The following is a 14,574-nucleotide window of genomic DNA, read 5'->3' as shown; positions in this document are numbered from 1 at the left end:
GCTAAGGGAAGGAGGGAGGAATATGGTTTTTTATGGCTTTTTTGGTCCATTTATTTCATACAGATGATCTTCATTACTCTGCTCTATTAACATATCTTTTAACACATCTTTAACACCCAGCTCCAGCAAATATCTGCTCTTCCAAGTTCACTTTGTAATGCTCTTCTCTCTCTCCATTACAGACACCACTTTATGCTCAAGCAAAGCAAAGCATCTACCACCATAGAACAGTTGCAATTCATAAAGAAAATGCTGATCTGGGATTTTCGACTCAACTTTTTATGGAGCCAATTCCTTGCAGCCRAATATATTTTTTCTCTTTTTTTTGKTTTTTTTTAAGGAAGTAAGTGTGGGTTATTGGGTTTTTACAATGGAAAATGAAACGTAGAAGCACATCAAGCCTCAGCAAGTGATTAGGAAGGTCACTTGCCTGGAAGACACTGAGAGGTGTTTATCTCCAAGGAGAGCAGCCCTTGTAAAAGAATTATTCTTTTTGTATAAATAAATAAATAGTCATTTGACCACAGACGAGAGTGTGATGAGATGGTGACGTAGTGTCAAGACACTGATACTAACTCTGAGCTCCACAGCATCACATAACCWCGGCAAAGTCTTCCCTGAGCTGATTTGCCTTTGCTCAGCACGGCTTAGGCTGTGCTGCAGCAGGATACTGGGGGTGTCTCCCTGGGCTGTCTCTCCATGGATACCCAGACTGACTGTACAGACCAGTACATACAGCACATCTCTGGGGGTAAGGATAACAACTGTAGGGAACCCGAAGTATGAACAAGATTTTGATASGTTAGGTAATTGCCCTAAGCACTGGTTTCCCCTGCCTTTTTGTGGTCCCTGGCTAAGAGTATTTGAAACCTCTTGTTTTCCTTTGATTGTAATAAAAGGACAACTTTGTAATCTTTTAAAAGTTTGAAAAGATGAGTGGAATGAAGGAGTACATCTGAGCAGTTTTGCTCAAGTACAAAGACTTGGTCCTCAAATAACCTCTTGTTTGGATTGCCTAATTTTTGTAATGTGCCTGCAAAAATATTCTTAAACCTTCAAAATCTAAAGAAGGAAAAGGTTTTCTTTCCTTTATTTGTTTTATTTTCTGGAGATAGGCAGAATTACTTTATGTAATTTTGCAAAAAGATGTTTCTCTACCAGTTTCAGTTCAGGGTGGAAAAAAACCCCACACTTTGAAGCAAAAGACCAACTGCTGCTTAGGAAGCCAGCTACACCCCACCTTTACAGCACTTAGGCAGCTGAGAGGGAGAAGAACAAGATCTTACCAGCAAGTTAGCAGCTGTGAAATGCACAGCACTACTGCTACCAGCACGGGTAAATGGAGAACTATCCCACTTACTGAAAGAGCCTAAGAGCACACACAGCCTGCCCTGTCCACAGGTATCCACTTGACATTTCACACTGCAATAAATAAAGAACCTCTAACTTCAGTGCAAGCATTAGACTAAAACAAAGATAATAAATCAATCAGCTGTAAACAAGCATACTGACAAAAAAGCTATTTAAATTTTTATTTGAAAGCTGGCTAAACTCAGGGTTTACCCAGGGAAGTCTAAAGATCTTCTCTACCAATAAACATCTGCCCCAGCAGGCAGCAGCTCAGTGTGCTGGATGGATGTCATGAGCACCCGGCTAAATGAATACCATTGTTGGCAGAAAGAAAGTGGAACAAACACTAGCACCTACATGTGTAAGATTGGTAATAGCTTAATGGCTGACATGGGACAAAAGTGAAGGAAAAATAYAATAAGAATTATATGGTCTCAAAGCAGAGTTAATCCTTCTGTTCCCCCAGCCTTCTGCAGGCTTTATAATACTCTTATACTGAAAAACCTTCAAAAATTCAATTTTGACTTGATTCCTGACAGCATGTACTGCCTATAAGTGAAAAAAAAAATTGCCTATTTCATGTTCTTAAACCATGTAGGTAGAAATCTCAAAGGCAAAAAAAAAATGAAAAACCTAAAGAAGTGTGGAGAAGAAAATGGAAAAGAACATGAAATTAATATGTTCTTACCCTTGAGAAGGAGGGCTTAAACCTGTTGCAAATAAAACTTAGAGTAGGATTAGAATTAGTTGAGTGCTTCAGCGACAAGAAAATTGCAACACAGTAGGTGTTTGTAGGTAGAACAGATAGTTTCCTTACTTCCAGAGACTGCAGCAAATTGAAAATACTGGCTTGAAGTGGGGAAAAAAATTCAGAATGAGATAACACTTGCAGTGTAGTTGTGCACTGGCTTCTCTAACTACATAGAAAAGTACTGACTAAGTTCTAAGAAATTTGGAGCTGTGTTGGCAAAATTAGTAAATGGCATTTTGCAGCATCCAATAGAATCATAGAATTGTTAAGGTTGGAAAAGACCTCTGAGATCATCAAGTCCAACTGTTAACCCAATACTGCTATGTTCACCACTAAACCTTGTCCCAAAGTGTCACATCCAACCACCTTCTGAACACTTCCAGGGGTGGTGCTCCCACACTTCCCTAGGCAGCCTACTCCAATGCCCAAACAGCCTTTCAATGAAAAAAATGTTTCCTTCTAACTGATCTAAACCTCCCCTTGTGCAGCTTGTGGCCATTTACTCTCGTCTTGTCACTCATTATCTAAGAAAAGAGGCCAACCCCCACTTCACAAACCCTCCTTTCAGGCAGTTGTCGAGATAAGGTCTCCGATGAGCTTCCTTTTCTCGGTGCTAAACAACCCCAGTTCCTTAGCTGTTTCTCACAGAACTTATGCTCCAGCTCCTTCCCCAGCTCCATTGCCCTTCTCAGGACACTCTCCAGCACCTCAATATCCTTTCTGCAGTGAGGGACCCAAAACTGGACACAGGATTCCAGATGTGGCCTCACCAGTGCTGAGTACATGGGGACAATCACCGCCCTGGTCCTGCTGGCCACACTATTCCTGTAACAGGCCAGGATGCCATTGGCTTTCTTGGCCATCTGGGCACTGCTGGCTCATGGTCAGMTGCTGCTGACCATCACCCTCCAGATCCTTTTCAACTGAGTAGCTTTCCAGCTAATCTCTCAGCCTGCAGCAATGCAGGTTGTCGAGACACAAGTGAAGGACCCAGCACATAATTTGTTGAACTTCATACAATTCGCCTCAGCCCAGTATAGTACGTGCATCAAAAAAAAATTAGTGAGCTCTTCCAGCTATGTAGGGATGCTATATATCTGTGATTCAGCAGTGCCTCMGTTTGTCAGTAAGACATGCAAATATTTGTAAAATATTTTCTAATGTTTAAGCAGTTGTGCATAAAATGCTAAAAGAGAGTGCTTGCCTTTCAAATGCTCTACTTGCCTGTAGCTATATCAAAAATGTAATGGGATTCCAAGGATCGGGTTTGTAATTTATAGCCTACACTAAACTAGTCAAAGTTTAAAGGATGACTTTGTCTATTGTTAAACTTCAGCCTACTGAATTAAGTAGAGCATGAATTCTAACTAGTCAGCAGCACAGGGAAGAATTATGCCAGTACTTACTATTTATAGCTCATGGCAACATCCACAAAGTACTTTCTTCTCTGTCGATAGACATTGTCCTTAAATCCCTTAAGCAAAGAAGAAGAGAGTAGTTTACAATAAGGACTGTAGCTGTAAGAATTATAAAATAAATCATTGAAGTGTTTATTTAGTACTTTGTTGCATTATATTTTGATTAACACTGTCTACTGGACTGCAAGAGAAAATAAGGATTTTTTTTCTGTTTTTTCTTCAAGAAAGTTCCACAGGAGTTGTTCCAAGACAGTTTTGTTAGTAGGTGCAGTCATTCATGCAAGATGCTGAAAAGGGAAACTTTATGCTTTCCATGATCTGAATGGAGATTTACACACAGGTATAGAGCACAATTCTTAATGCAACTTTCTTCACTAGATCAAGCATCTAAAGATCATAGAGAACTCATTTTGGAGACTATTATTTCAGCAGTTGCCACTTAACCAACACATTGGGAACTGAACCACCAGCCTCCAGTACCAAGTAGACATATTGCTTCAGTTTGAGTTACAAGGGAAGGGCTCTGCCTCGTGGGCTACAGTAGGCTCATACATTTTCATATTAAGAGAAAAAGAGATGTATAACATAACACAACACACTGGCCAGTTACAGCTCTTTAAGCTATTCAAAATTAGAACAAGATCTTTTTTATACCTATAAAATATATAGACACTTCAGGTTTGGACTGAAAGAAGAGTAAACTATTTTCAGAGTAGAATGGCCAAACTCTTGAAGAGTAAGTGGGTAAAGAGTTATCTAAGTTCTCCAGTTAGTAGCCCAGAAAGGGCATTTAAGTTTCCCCCAGTAAAAGCTGAAAATTAAAATGTCTTTTTTCCTGACTGCTCACATAGACAAATGCAAAACACTGAAGTGAATGAAAAGATGACATTGCTTCATTTGAAATACTTGTATGAGCGTCCATAAAACCCAGAAAACATTTTACTGCCTCATAACCAAAGCTTTGCTGCTGAGGCAGAGAATGGGAGGATTTCAGAGGACTACAGAAAGBCTTCAAATAGCCCCTCCTACACAGAAAAGCTTCTTTGACTGCCAAAAAGTTGCTGTAATCTGGGGGAGCCTCCTTGTCTCCTTAACACCTTTTGACGTAAATGTTGCATTACTCAGCTGAAGACCATTCAAGACCTGGAAAGTGGAAGACAGCAGAGGGGACTTAAAAAGGTTGTCAAGTGTCACGAAACTGAGACTGAAATAATTTGCCGTTAGGGAGTAGGTTGGGGCTCAGCTGCTGAAGTGGTGCTATCCTTCCAGGTTCTATAATAGGTTCATTCTCTTTGGTCCCCTGGCACTTACATGCCTCTGTTAAGGAACAGGGCACRCACCTGGGAGTGGCCTTTCAAAGGCCAGCTACAGATTTAAAGGTTCTTACCCCATTTCTAACATCTAGCATGCTGCATAGGCTGACAAATGGTGTGTAAATGTTTGCAACAGTTCTCCCAAGTGTAAAATATATATTCATATAATGCAAATGTCTTCCTTTGTTTTCTGTAAAACTGAAGGCAAATTTTCAGCAGAGCACTCAAGTATTTAATGAAGGTACCAGCTCASAACATAAAACAATATCTAACGGTGTATCACAGGCATAAACTCAAAGCTGGAATGAGCTGTCACTACAACCTCTGTTTGAACCAAATTATGGTCAATGGTTGATATAATCAACAGGCTTTTCCTTTTTGAGAAAATGTGAATGAAATCCTAGTTTTTCATCTGTAAGTATGTAGCAGAAAGCAGGATCCAGAAACGTGCTCCCTGCCTATGGGCCTTCAGTAGGGGAAGGGCTCCCACATGATAGAGGAGGCTGGGAATGAAGCAAGGTGATGATGATGATTGTTGTATGGTATGTAAGGAGGTTACACCTGAGACTCGGAAGCGGGGCTGCCATGGGGCTTTGTGATGGTGTCCACTTGATCTGTGTGCACAGGAGAGAGACTCGGTGCCCGAGTTCCCACCACAGCACAAAACATGTGCAACTGAAAACAAAGGAGACTATCATCTACTGTTAGAGTTTGACATCATTCTATTACAATACAGTCTTATGGTCACTGCCTACTTTCAGCTGGACATTTCTCACAATACCAGATTAACCCAGCCTATTTTAGGAATTAATACAACTACCTACCACCAGCATCTTTCAGTCAAATCATTCATAGGTAGAAACTTGGGTTTATAAAAAGGGAAAATATTTGTGCATAAATGCTTTCAATCATCTGCTGTCTAAAGACTCAGAGGTTAAGTATTTACACACATTAGCCAAAAGAAATTAAACAATAACAAACACATTTTTCTGTCTTTTGCATTGAGCAATTGGCACTGCTACAGATACAGCTTGTGTAAGCAGGCTTGTCTCCTGCCACCAAAGTCAGGAAACAATGAGAGACACCTTCCCATCTGCTGCCTTCATCAGAAACAGGAACATGTTCCTCAATTTTGTCTTGTAATTACCTCCTGAGTGCAAAATTATTCCAYCATAATTCTTTCTTCTCTGACAACTAGTGACAATATCAATTCTTACCTAAGAGCTACTTGTGGTAGAACTGAAGGTCATATTTATCTGAAGTCTTTAAAGTTTGGAACCTTTCTATTAATCAATTAAATTTTTAAAAAATGCAAGCAGTACAAAGGGGATATACTTGTTAAACAATGAATAAGTTTTCTGGAGGACCTCCATTTTGTATATCCTTCAAGAGAAAACAGAAACTAATTCACTGAAACTACTGAAGAGAAACCAGTGCTCATCTTCTGAAAACAATCAGCAGTCAACAAGCTTTTTATTTGACAGGCAAATAACCCAAACAAATTATCTGCAGGACAACTTTATGTTATACTTACAGGGTGATCAGCATCCAGCTCAGATCCATACATCAAAACTCTCTGAGAGCATTTGTCTAACTCAGAGATCTTCCTGGGGAACCATGGGACACAGTCAAGATCTGTAGGAGACAGAATGCAAATTGAATGGACTGGAGTATAAGACCAGGGAGATACCTGTGCACAATGTCTCTCAGTGTCTAAACAAAATGATACAAAAACAGTCTTGCCTTCTTCATCAGTCCAGATGTTTTCTGGTGGATTGAGAGATACTATATTAGTTTGAAACTTGAGCAACTGGATTAATTCATTAAATTCTTTCTTACTGCAGTCACAGTCCACAAAAATTTCCACCTCTGAATTCCTTCTCTTTGATTTTCGTGATTCAATATGAACCATACTCACATGTTTTTCCTGTGGAAAGACGAAATAGCAGATGAAATACAGACATGCCTAGAAGAACAATGCTAGGAGAACAATATTGATGGAATATTCCTCARGAAAGTTTTTCCAGTTATTAAAAGGCTTTTTTATTGAAAGTACTCCCTTTTTCTATTTACAGGATTAGTGACATATAATAAATACTAATGGTGAAAAAAAATCTGTATGTGAAAGTAAAAATAAAATTTTTATATTTAATGAAGAAAGATAACTAAAGATTTCATTTGATCTACAGAAATAATCTCTTAGAGAAGACAGCAGAAGACTTTTATTTAATGCAATTTTATATTTATCTTTGCAATAAATATTAAATTCTAATGCAATTTTAGTAGGCAATGTGCATAATAATAATAATGTTAATTTAAATATAATTTAGTATGTTTCTTTAAATAGATGTTATTAAACATGTTTAACTTTAGTATCTCTTATGAGCACATGAGGAAGAACATTTTTATGAGAATAACTGTGTATTAGTCCTCACATATCTGTTGTGCAATTATCAATAACATGAAGTGTTAAAAGTAATAAAATTAAAATCTGATTCMATTTATTCTCTATTGCAATGTCCCCATCAAACACAAATCATGCAACAAACATCAGAGTGTATATAGGTATAGCACTAAAACYTTCCTATGGGGTACCTTCTCCACCAGCACTACTGGTGTGCCGAGGTATCACACAATGACAGATAAATACAATGTGCTGTGACAGCCTCGCTTCAAAACAGGAGGTTGGACTGGATGTCTGCTCTTAACATGACTGACTTTCTACAGGCTGATTTTTCCTTTCTCTTGCTAAATAGAAATTTTTACTTTTCACAACTATTCTTCCACTTACTCAGCGAAGTAAAATTACTCAGTAAAACATTTGTTGACTTCCAAATGGGAAGAAATTCCTGTTTATACTTGCACTTGCCTGCTGTATTTTACATAAATGTCCATTTCAGATGAAGGTCTCCTCTGGTACAGTCAACCAGGAATCTCTGCTTTTACACCTCTGGATATGCATATGTAGTTCTTTCACTGGCATGCTCCATAACATGTGTATATATGTAGCAACCCAATCACATAATAAATTCACTTTTATCTTCCCTAGGTTAAGTAGAGAACAAAATTCTGCACTCCCCCACAGTACTCAAAACGTTAAGTGATTACATGATTGGGGGTGATATCTCTGCCATATCTTCCAGAGACCAGAGTGAGTTCGGTGCCTATTGCCAAAAAGGGGTAATAGATGTGCAAATCCAGAATTTCAGGTATGAACCCATCAAGCATTTTAAGTCAGAGCCACAGTTAGACACTTAACCCTTGGAGAAGAGCTGCATTGAAAACACAACTCCTACTGCAGCTTCTGTTAACTGACTTAGGTTTCCCCTCTTTTTGTCAAAGACYCTGCTTCCTGGCAGACTCCCTCCTTTGAGTCTAAGACATCCCTTTTTCTTGGCTGGGGACTCTAAGTATCTAATGTACATGAGCCTTGGGAATCTGTTCCCAGAGCCAGCTACCGTGAGTGTGGACTGGTAACACCCAGTGATCCCAGATCCCACACTTACATCCTTCTGATGGCTCAGCCTGAGAGGCAGGCTCCAAGCCACCTCCTCACTTCACTGCACAGACTGAACAACCTAAGACTTTTATCATACTGCTAAAACTACCCTCAGACATGCCTCCAAGCATTCTGGCCAGGAGCCTAACCAACAAGCACGGATCACCTGGGGATCTGTGTGGGAACCAGTACTTAACAATTTACATTCCAGTTAGACACAAAAACCCCTAACCCTGCAAGCACTTAAAGGTGTCKCTAGCTTTGTGATCAAGCAAGTCTGCCAACAGCACCACCTGATAGTATGTAAYTTAGATTCCAAACTGCTCTCTGAAAGTGCCTCCTTTCACTGCAGCCTGCACAGACAACTTCAAATTTAATTTACAGTGTTGAGAATCACATCAAAAACCTGAAGTGAATGATGTGAACATCAGCATCACTGTCAAATTTTATTCCAGAAAATGCTTCACAAGCCCAAAATGCTTTGTTCAATGGTCCATAAAATTTTAAGTTACTTTTACTCAGTTCTGCAGAGCGAGTGTAACTGCACTCTATTCCTTCTGCCACGGTCCATTAGATCTATATCAACAAAGAGCCTGACCTCAGTAGCCRTCCTCAGCGCAGCCAGCATAAATGATTTGTAAGTGTTACCTGGAAGAGTCGGAGAGCCTTCACCAGTCCACCAACTTCGTTCTTCAAGGAAAACACCACAGCAGTCTTTCCACCTTCAGAAGCAGATTCACTTTTCCCATTTCCCTTATTCCCTTTCTTTTCTTCATTTTTCCCAGAACTCGATCTGTTTAGCTACAAATCGATAAAGAACAGGGTCATCTCAGATAAAAATGAGCATTTCCAGCAAGTGAAATTTTTGTTTGAAAATAGCTGAACAGAACTCATCTTGGCTCAATTCAAAAGGTAGTATGTTTACTTGAAATCAGAATCACAGGCTAAAGGCAGCTGCTAGAAATGACTGTGTAAGGTGCCAGTCCATACCAAAATTTAAAAGAGAAAAAAAAACCTAAGGAAAAGTATATAAATGGGATAGAAATATAATGGCACTATTAGGGCAACACTATCATTAGAAGTAAATATGGAGATAGTCTAAATTACTGGCAAAGCCTGCAGATTGGTTWTTGTAATCTGAATATTGCTGCAAAATCACAGGGATGCTAGAATAACCTATATCAGTCAATTTACAAAGATGTGCACTGCTCTGTATTTTTGTATTAAAGCCAAAACTTTATGTTCTCTGTTGTAGTACAATTAGTGTTATCATGTTATGCAATTCTTCTTCAGAAAACAAAACTTCTGTTGATTATAAAGACAAGAACAGAAATACAAGCTGCATCACAGAACATGAAGTTGGATCATCTGGTCCAACTTTTCCTGGCAAAAGCGTGGTCCAGAGAAGATAACCCAGTACCCTGTCCAGCCAAATTTTAAAATTGCCCAGCATTAGGAAATCCACTGCTTCTCTTGGGACATTATTCCAATGGCTAATGGTTCTCATTGTTAAAAACTTTACATCCCACAGAAGATGAGTTAGCKGAGGAACTCAAAAAATACAGAAAATTATACCATCCTTTGCCCACTCTTACCTTCTTCTCACAATTCAGCAGTCAAAGACTGCTTTAAGCAAAATTTCAGTCAGCATTTTCCTAAACATGYCATTTTATCACCTTAAATCTTGTTGAGATGCTAACAGTACAGCCTTTATAGACAATTTTTATAAGATCAATGATAATTTTCAAAAAGCAGACTGCATTTTCTGATACCTAGGCTGTTACTCCTGGAGAAATAAGGTCTCCAGTGAGATGCTAACTGCTTTGTTACAACCCATTAAAAAAAYATGAAGATAGACATTTAAAAACATATACTATTTAAATATTCCAAATAGATTAAATTACTAAAGCACTTTACCACTTTACAGAAAACAACTTGAAAATTAAGCTTTTTAAACAGGTCTTAGAACACTCTTTAAAAGACACATTAAACCACATTCAGCCATACTGAAACTAGGCAATGGATATGCTAAGAAGTCTTTGTAGTCTTTTCTCATCATTTGTTACACTACAACAGGAAACAACCTGGAAAACAAATTATGTTTGCAGAATGATGTATGAATGATTTCATACATTTATTTTTTAGCAATTGAGCTTATATTATTCTGCTCAGTAGGAGTTTTGCCCAGGGACAGTTATGGGGAAGGTCACTTTTGTTTTACCTTCAGTAATATCTGGGATTTGGCCAAGTCCTTTTCACATACCTCAAGCACACAACCTCCAGGTGAAGTGACAAAGGTGCTGTTTTTACAGCATCTGTGGTTTTTCCATGTGTGCTGCTTTCTATGGAGTCAACCGAGCATCTGAGAATCTCAATACTCAGTATATCTGGAAAACAAGGGCACCTTCCAAGACTATCACAGGTTCCTTAATACTCTCAAGAGAGTATTACCCAAAGTGATGACTGAAAGACCCTCTCAAGTATTTGAAAACTAGAATGAATACCTATTTGTTATGAGCTCTGTACAAGAGGCTGAACTTGACTTTTATTAGCCACGCTCATTAGTACACTTCACAATTAAACAATGACTAACAGAACAACTGCCCTAACGAAAATTAATTATCTGGAGCAAGTGCAAGTCCTCAAGAAAGGAAGTCTTTTACAGCAGAATTCAGTGAAGAAAGTAACTCAAATATAAAGACAGTAAAACAAGTTTATTCTGTTTAATTCAGTAATTTCAATAGAAGCAGAGCATGTGCAAACAGGGATATTCCACATTTTACTATAAAGACAATAGGCCAATACAATGGGTACAAGCCCATACATTCTATTGGTTCTACCCAAGCGATAAAAATCTACATCTGCTGCAAAATTTTATAAGAGGCACAGACCTCCTATTCCTAAATATTTCACATATTCAGAGCAGGAAGTTTTATTTAGGCACACACACATTAACCCGCTACCATACAGAAGTTTATCCCGTGTTTGAAACCACCCAAGCACCTGTTGCATCCATATCATCACCTTACAGAGAACCATTTCTATCTCCTATCTGGGTTTTCCAGCAATCCTTGCACGATGTTCCCACGTGCCCTTGCACCCCTGCCCGTCGGCAGAAGCCGGGAACACAGCAGCACATCCATCGGCACCAATGCCATGTGAGTGCACGGCATTCGTGTCTTGCCAAAAAGGCTTCATAGGTCGTGCTGTGAGGCTGAGGAGCGCCCTAAAAATGAGGACTCCGCTGATATAAACAGCCCGCTGGACTAACCAAGGACTTCCAAATGCCAAGCATTTAAAACCAACTGAATTAGACTCGGATGCTTTTCTATCATTGCAGCAGCAATATGGTTCATTTCTGTAATAAGGCTTGGACTACTTATGAAACTCTTTTCTGTTATTTATGACACTTTTAAAGCAGCGTTTCGAACGAGGACCGATTCTACAGCAAAGTTAGTTTCGCCGGCACTTCAACTGCTGAGAACCTGGTGACCACGAAGCGAGGACAAGGAGGACGCGCGGCTGCCCGGCAGCGGGCCCCGGCAGACCCCGACCCCCGGCGCTCGCCCTGCCCGCCCCGGCCCCGGCCCCAGCACTTACGGTGAGGCTGCCGGCGGCGGGGCGCTCCTCCGGCAGGGCCGAGTCCAGCGAGAAGCCCCTGCGCGCCCAGTACTTGCTGGAGAACATCATCATGGCGGGCTGCATGGGGCCGGCGGCGGGCGGGGGGCAGCGCCGCGCTCTGCCCGCCTCGCCCGCCACCGCTCCTTTTATACGCCCCCGCCGAGGCTGATGGAAGCACGATTAGGGGACACCCGTCTCCGGGTGACGAGAGCCGCTGGCAGGCGGACGCCCACGGTCCCCGCTCACCTCAGCCGCCGGGGCGGGACGGCGCAGCACGGAGAGCGATCCCGCCGCCTCACACCGGGGGCAGCCCCGAGAAGCTGTGCCGGCAGCAGCCGCGCAGGTCCCGCTCCGGGCGGTGCCCCCGCCCTCCCCTCACCCCCGCGGGGCCGCTCCGGGCGGTGCCCCCGCCCTCCCCTCACCCCCGCGGGGCCGCTCCGGGCGGTGCCCCCGCCCGCCCCTCACCCCTGCGGGGCAGCTCCGCTCCGGTCCCGCCCGGCCCGAGCCGCACGGCCGGCCCGCCCTCTGCCTCCACCGCGGCACCCCGGGGCCGGGCACAGCGGGGCAAGGCAGAGACCACAGCTCAGGGGTGCTGAGAGAGCACGGCAGAGAACTGCAGGAGCTGCGGAGAGAGCACGGCAGAGAACTGCAGGAGCTGACCTTCAGCACAGGGGAGTTGTGCAGAGATAGAGAGAAATTAATGTCTCCCCGTTTAAGTGAGCAGAAGGCAACTGCTGAAACAATAACTTGACAGCAGGGTTAAAGGTACTCCATCTCTCAAATTTAGTCGTGAAATTCAGGATTTCTAGCTTGTCTTTCGTTGCGACATTCATTTTGTGACCTGCCACCATCACTTGCAATCCGACTRTCTCCTCCCTTTCATTTTCCAAAACTTCTCCACCATATCCTTTGAATACATAGGTTACCTTAGAGCGTGTAGCACTGAATAGCCCATCTGAAATGGAAGCACTATGTCAGTTTCCTTCAAATACATAAACAGTTTTCCCTGTTCCAACACACCAGACGGGGAAACTGACACCAATTCCCCTTGAAAAGCACCATCGGTGACTCCCCTGAGCCTCCCGAAAGAGGGTCGAGCTAGCCSAATCCAACAGCGGGCTTCACATGGCCTTAACTCGGTATACTCACAGATCACASGGACTGAGAAGAGCAAGCTGAAATCAGATCGACTGAAGGCGGGACACYGAGCAGGGAGCTGCACAAAGGCAAGTAAAAGAAAGTACTAAGATCATGTCACATCTTACTCAGCTGCAGACTGCCTCCGTCCACAGACTCAAAGCCTTCACTCTCGAAAGGCTCCGCACTTTGTAAGTGTAATTGATACGTCAGAATCACCATGGAATTAGTCTTGCTCTTCTGCAAGACCAACACGGAAGAATAGAAAATTTGAGGTTTTTGCTCACACAGAGCATGATGGAATCATATTTTATCACAATGAAGGAAAACCAGCAAAATCTTCCAGTCTAAACTGGCTGCTGTCAGACAGATGCTCCCCTTCTTAAAATCGATGGTCATACTGGATATTCAGGACCAGGACAGGTTCACCGCTGCCTCAGAACTTGTGAGAGRTTTGATATAAACCCTTTTACACTCACTTGTCCAGAGTTTCCCAGGTGTAACATGTAAGAAGGATCCTTTATTCTTGTTGGCAGTAAGTTTGTAATAGAATTTGGTTCCTAAACCTGCTCCTTTAATGCAGATCAATCATTTTYGTTACACTAGCCCACAAACTTTTCCCAGTCAGAGAAGAGCATGCCTACACATATTATTAGCTCAGYCTCATATCCTAAGTTATCAAGAGATATTCCCTGTCCTGTTTTTTCATTATTTTTGATGATAAGAAAATAAGTTGGCATCTTTGGACTTTGATATTCCTACCTGCTGTGCACGAGATACATAGACACTGTTCCTGCAGTTGAACAATTTATGAGTGAGTGAGGTTGTTTAGCACTTTCCAAATGCTCCAGTGACAAAACCGAGCACTACTGAGCTGTCTTTTTCACCTACAGGCATGACAGAGCATGATTCTATCTGCTGTTAGATCCTGGCCCTGCAGCTGGGACATCACAAAAATCAAAGACCCTACTGCTTGGTAGCCTTATTATTGTTGCACATCTGTGTGCAGTAACCAGAGCACAGCAAAGGTTTTGTCTCTCATAACCTCTTCAGCATGGCTCACGAAAGCAAAACAAACCAAGGCACATTGTGTCAGCAGGTGTTAATAACAGCCTGGAGGATTCAAGGGCTTCAACTATTTTAACTATGCTGTCTGCCTWTGTGTTCCGCAGAGAGATTGCTTCTTCCTAGAAAGGAAGTTCTTTGGCAATTTGTATTTTGCGGGTGGACTTTGCTGTATCAGTGCCAGATCAAATGACATTTATGAAAATATTTATTTCTTCTTTGTACAGCTGCTGTATAACAGAGATGGTGTTTGGCTCTGGGAATATTTCTAAAATACAAATTTTGTGTAGAGCTCAACTCATTTTTCTATAGTTCACAGTGCAGTATATTTAGACAAAGTGAAGTCCTAAAATCAGTGACAAAAAAATTAGAAATTCATTGAAGCACCTATTCAAAAATACCTGTTCTAGAGCATAGATC

The 14,574-nt window shown here is 41.5% G+C and overlaps 1 protein-coding gene across 1 annotated transcript in view; it reads right to left on the bottom strand.

The window, feature by feature from the left end:
- Nucleotides 1–12,251, bottom strand: part of TPH2 (tryptophan hydroxylase 2) — a 51,050-nt gene extending 38,799 nt beyond the window's left edge. The window contains exons 1-5 of the mRNA XM_057377912.1: nucleotides 11,932–12,251; nucleotides 8,980–9,132; nucleotides 6,576–6,759; nucleotides 6,367–6,467; nucleotides 3,508–3,575 (exon numbers count right to left, since the gene is read on the bottom strand). Coding sequence (XP_057233895.1) covers nucleotides 3,508–3,575; nucleotides 6,367–6,467; nucleotides 6,576–6,759; nucleotides 8,980–9,132; nucleotides 11,932–12,036 — 611 coding nt within the window. The 5' untranslated portion in view covers nucleotides 12,037–12,251. The remainder of the gene's footprint in view (nucleotides 1–3,507; nucleotides 3,576–6,366; nucleotides 6,468–6,575; nucleotides 6,760–8,979; nucleotides 9,133–11,931) is intronic.
- Between the last annotated feature and the right edge of the window lie 2,323 nt (nucleotides 12,252–14,574).

This window comes from Malurus melanocephalus, unplaced genomic scaffold (assembly GCF_030028575.1).
Source record: "Malurus melanocephalus ecotype Western Australia unplaced genomic scaffold, MMel_1.1 scaffold_10, whole genome shotgun sequence".
In the NCBI taxonomy this organism is placed as follows: domain Eukaryota; kingdom Metazoa; phylum Chordata; class Aves; order Passeriformes; family Maluridae; genus Malurus; species Malurus melanocephalus.
This window is presented reverse-complemented; position numbering and strand designations above follow the sequence as displayed.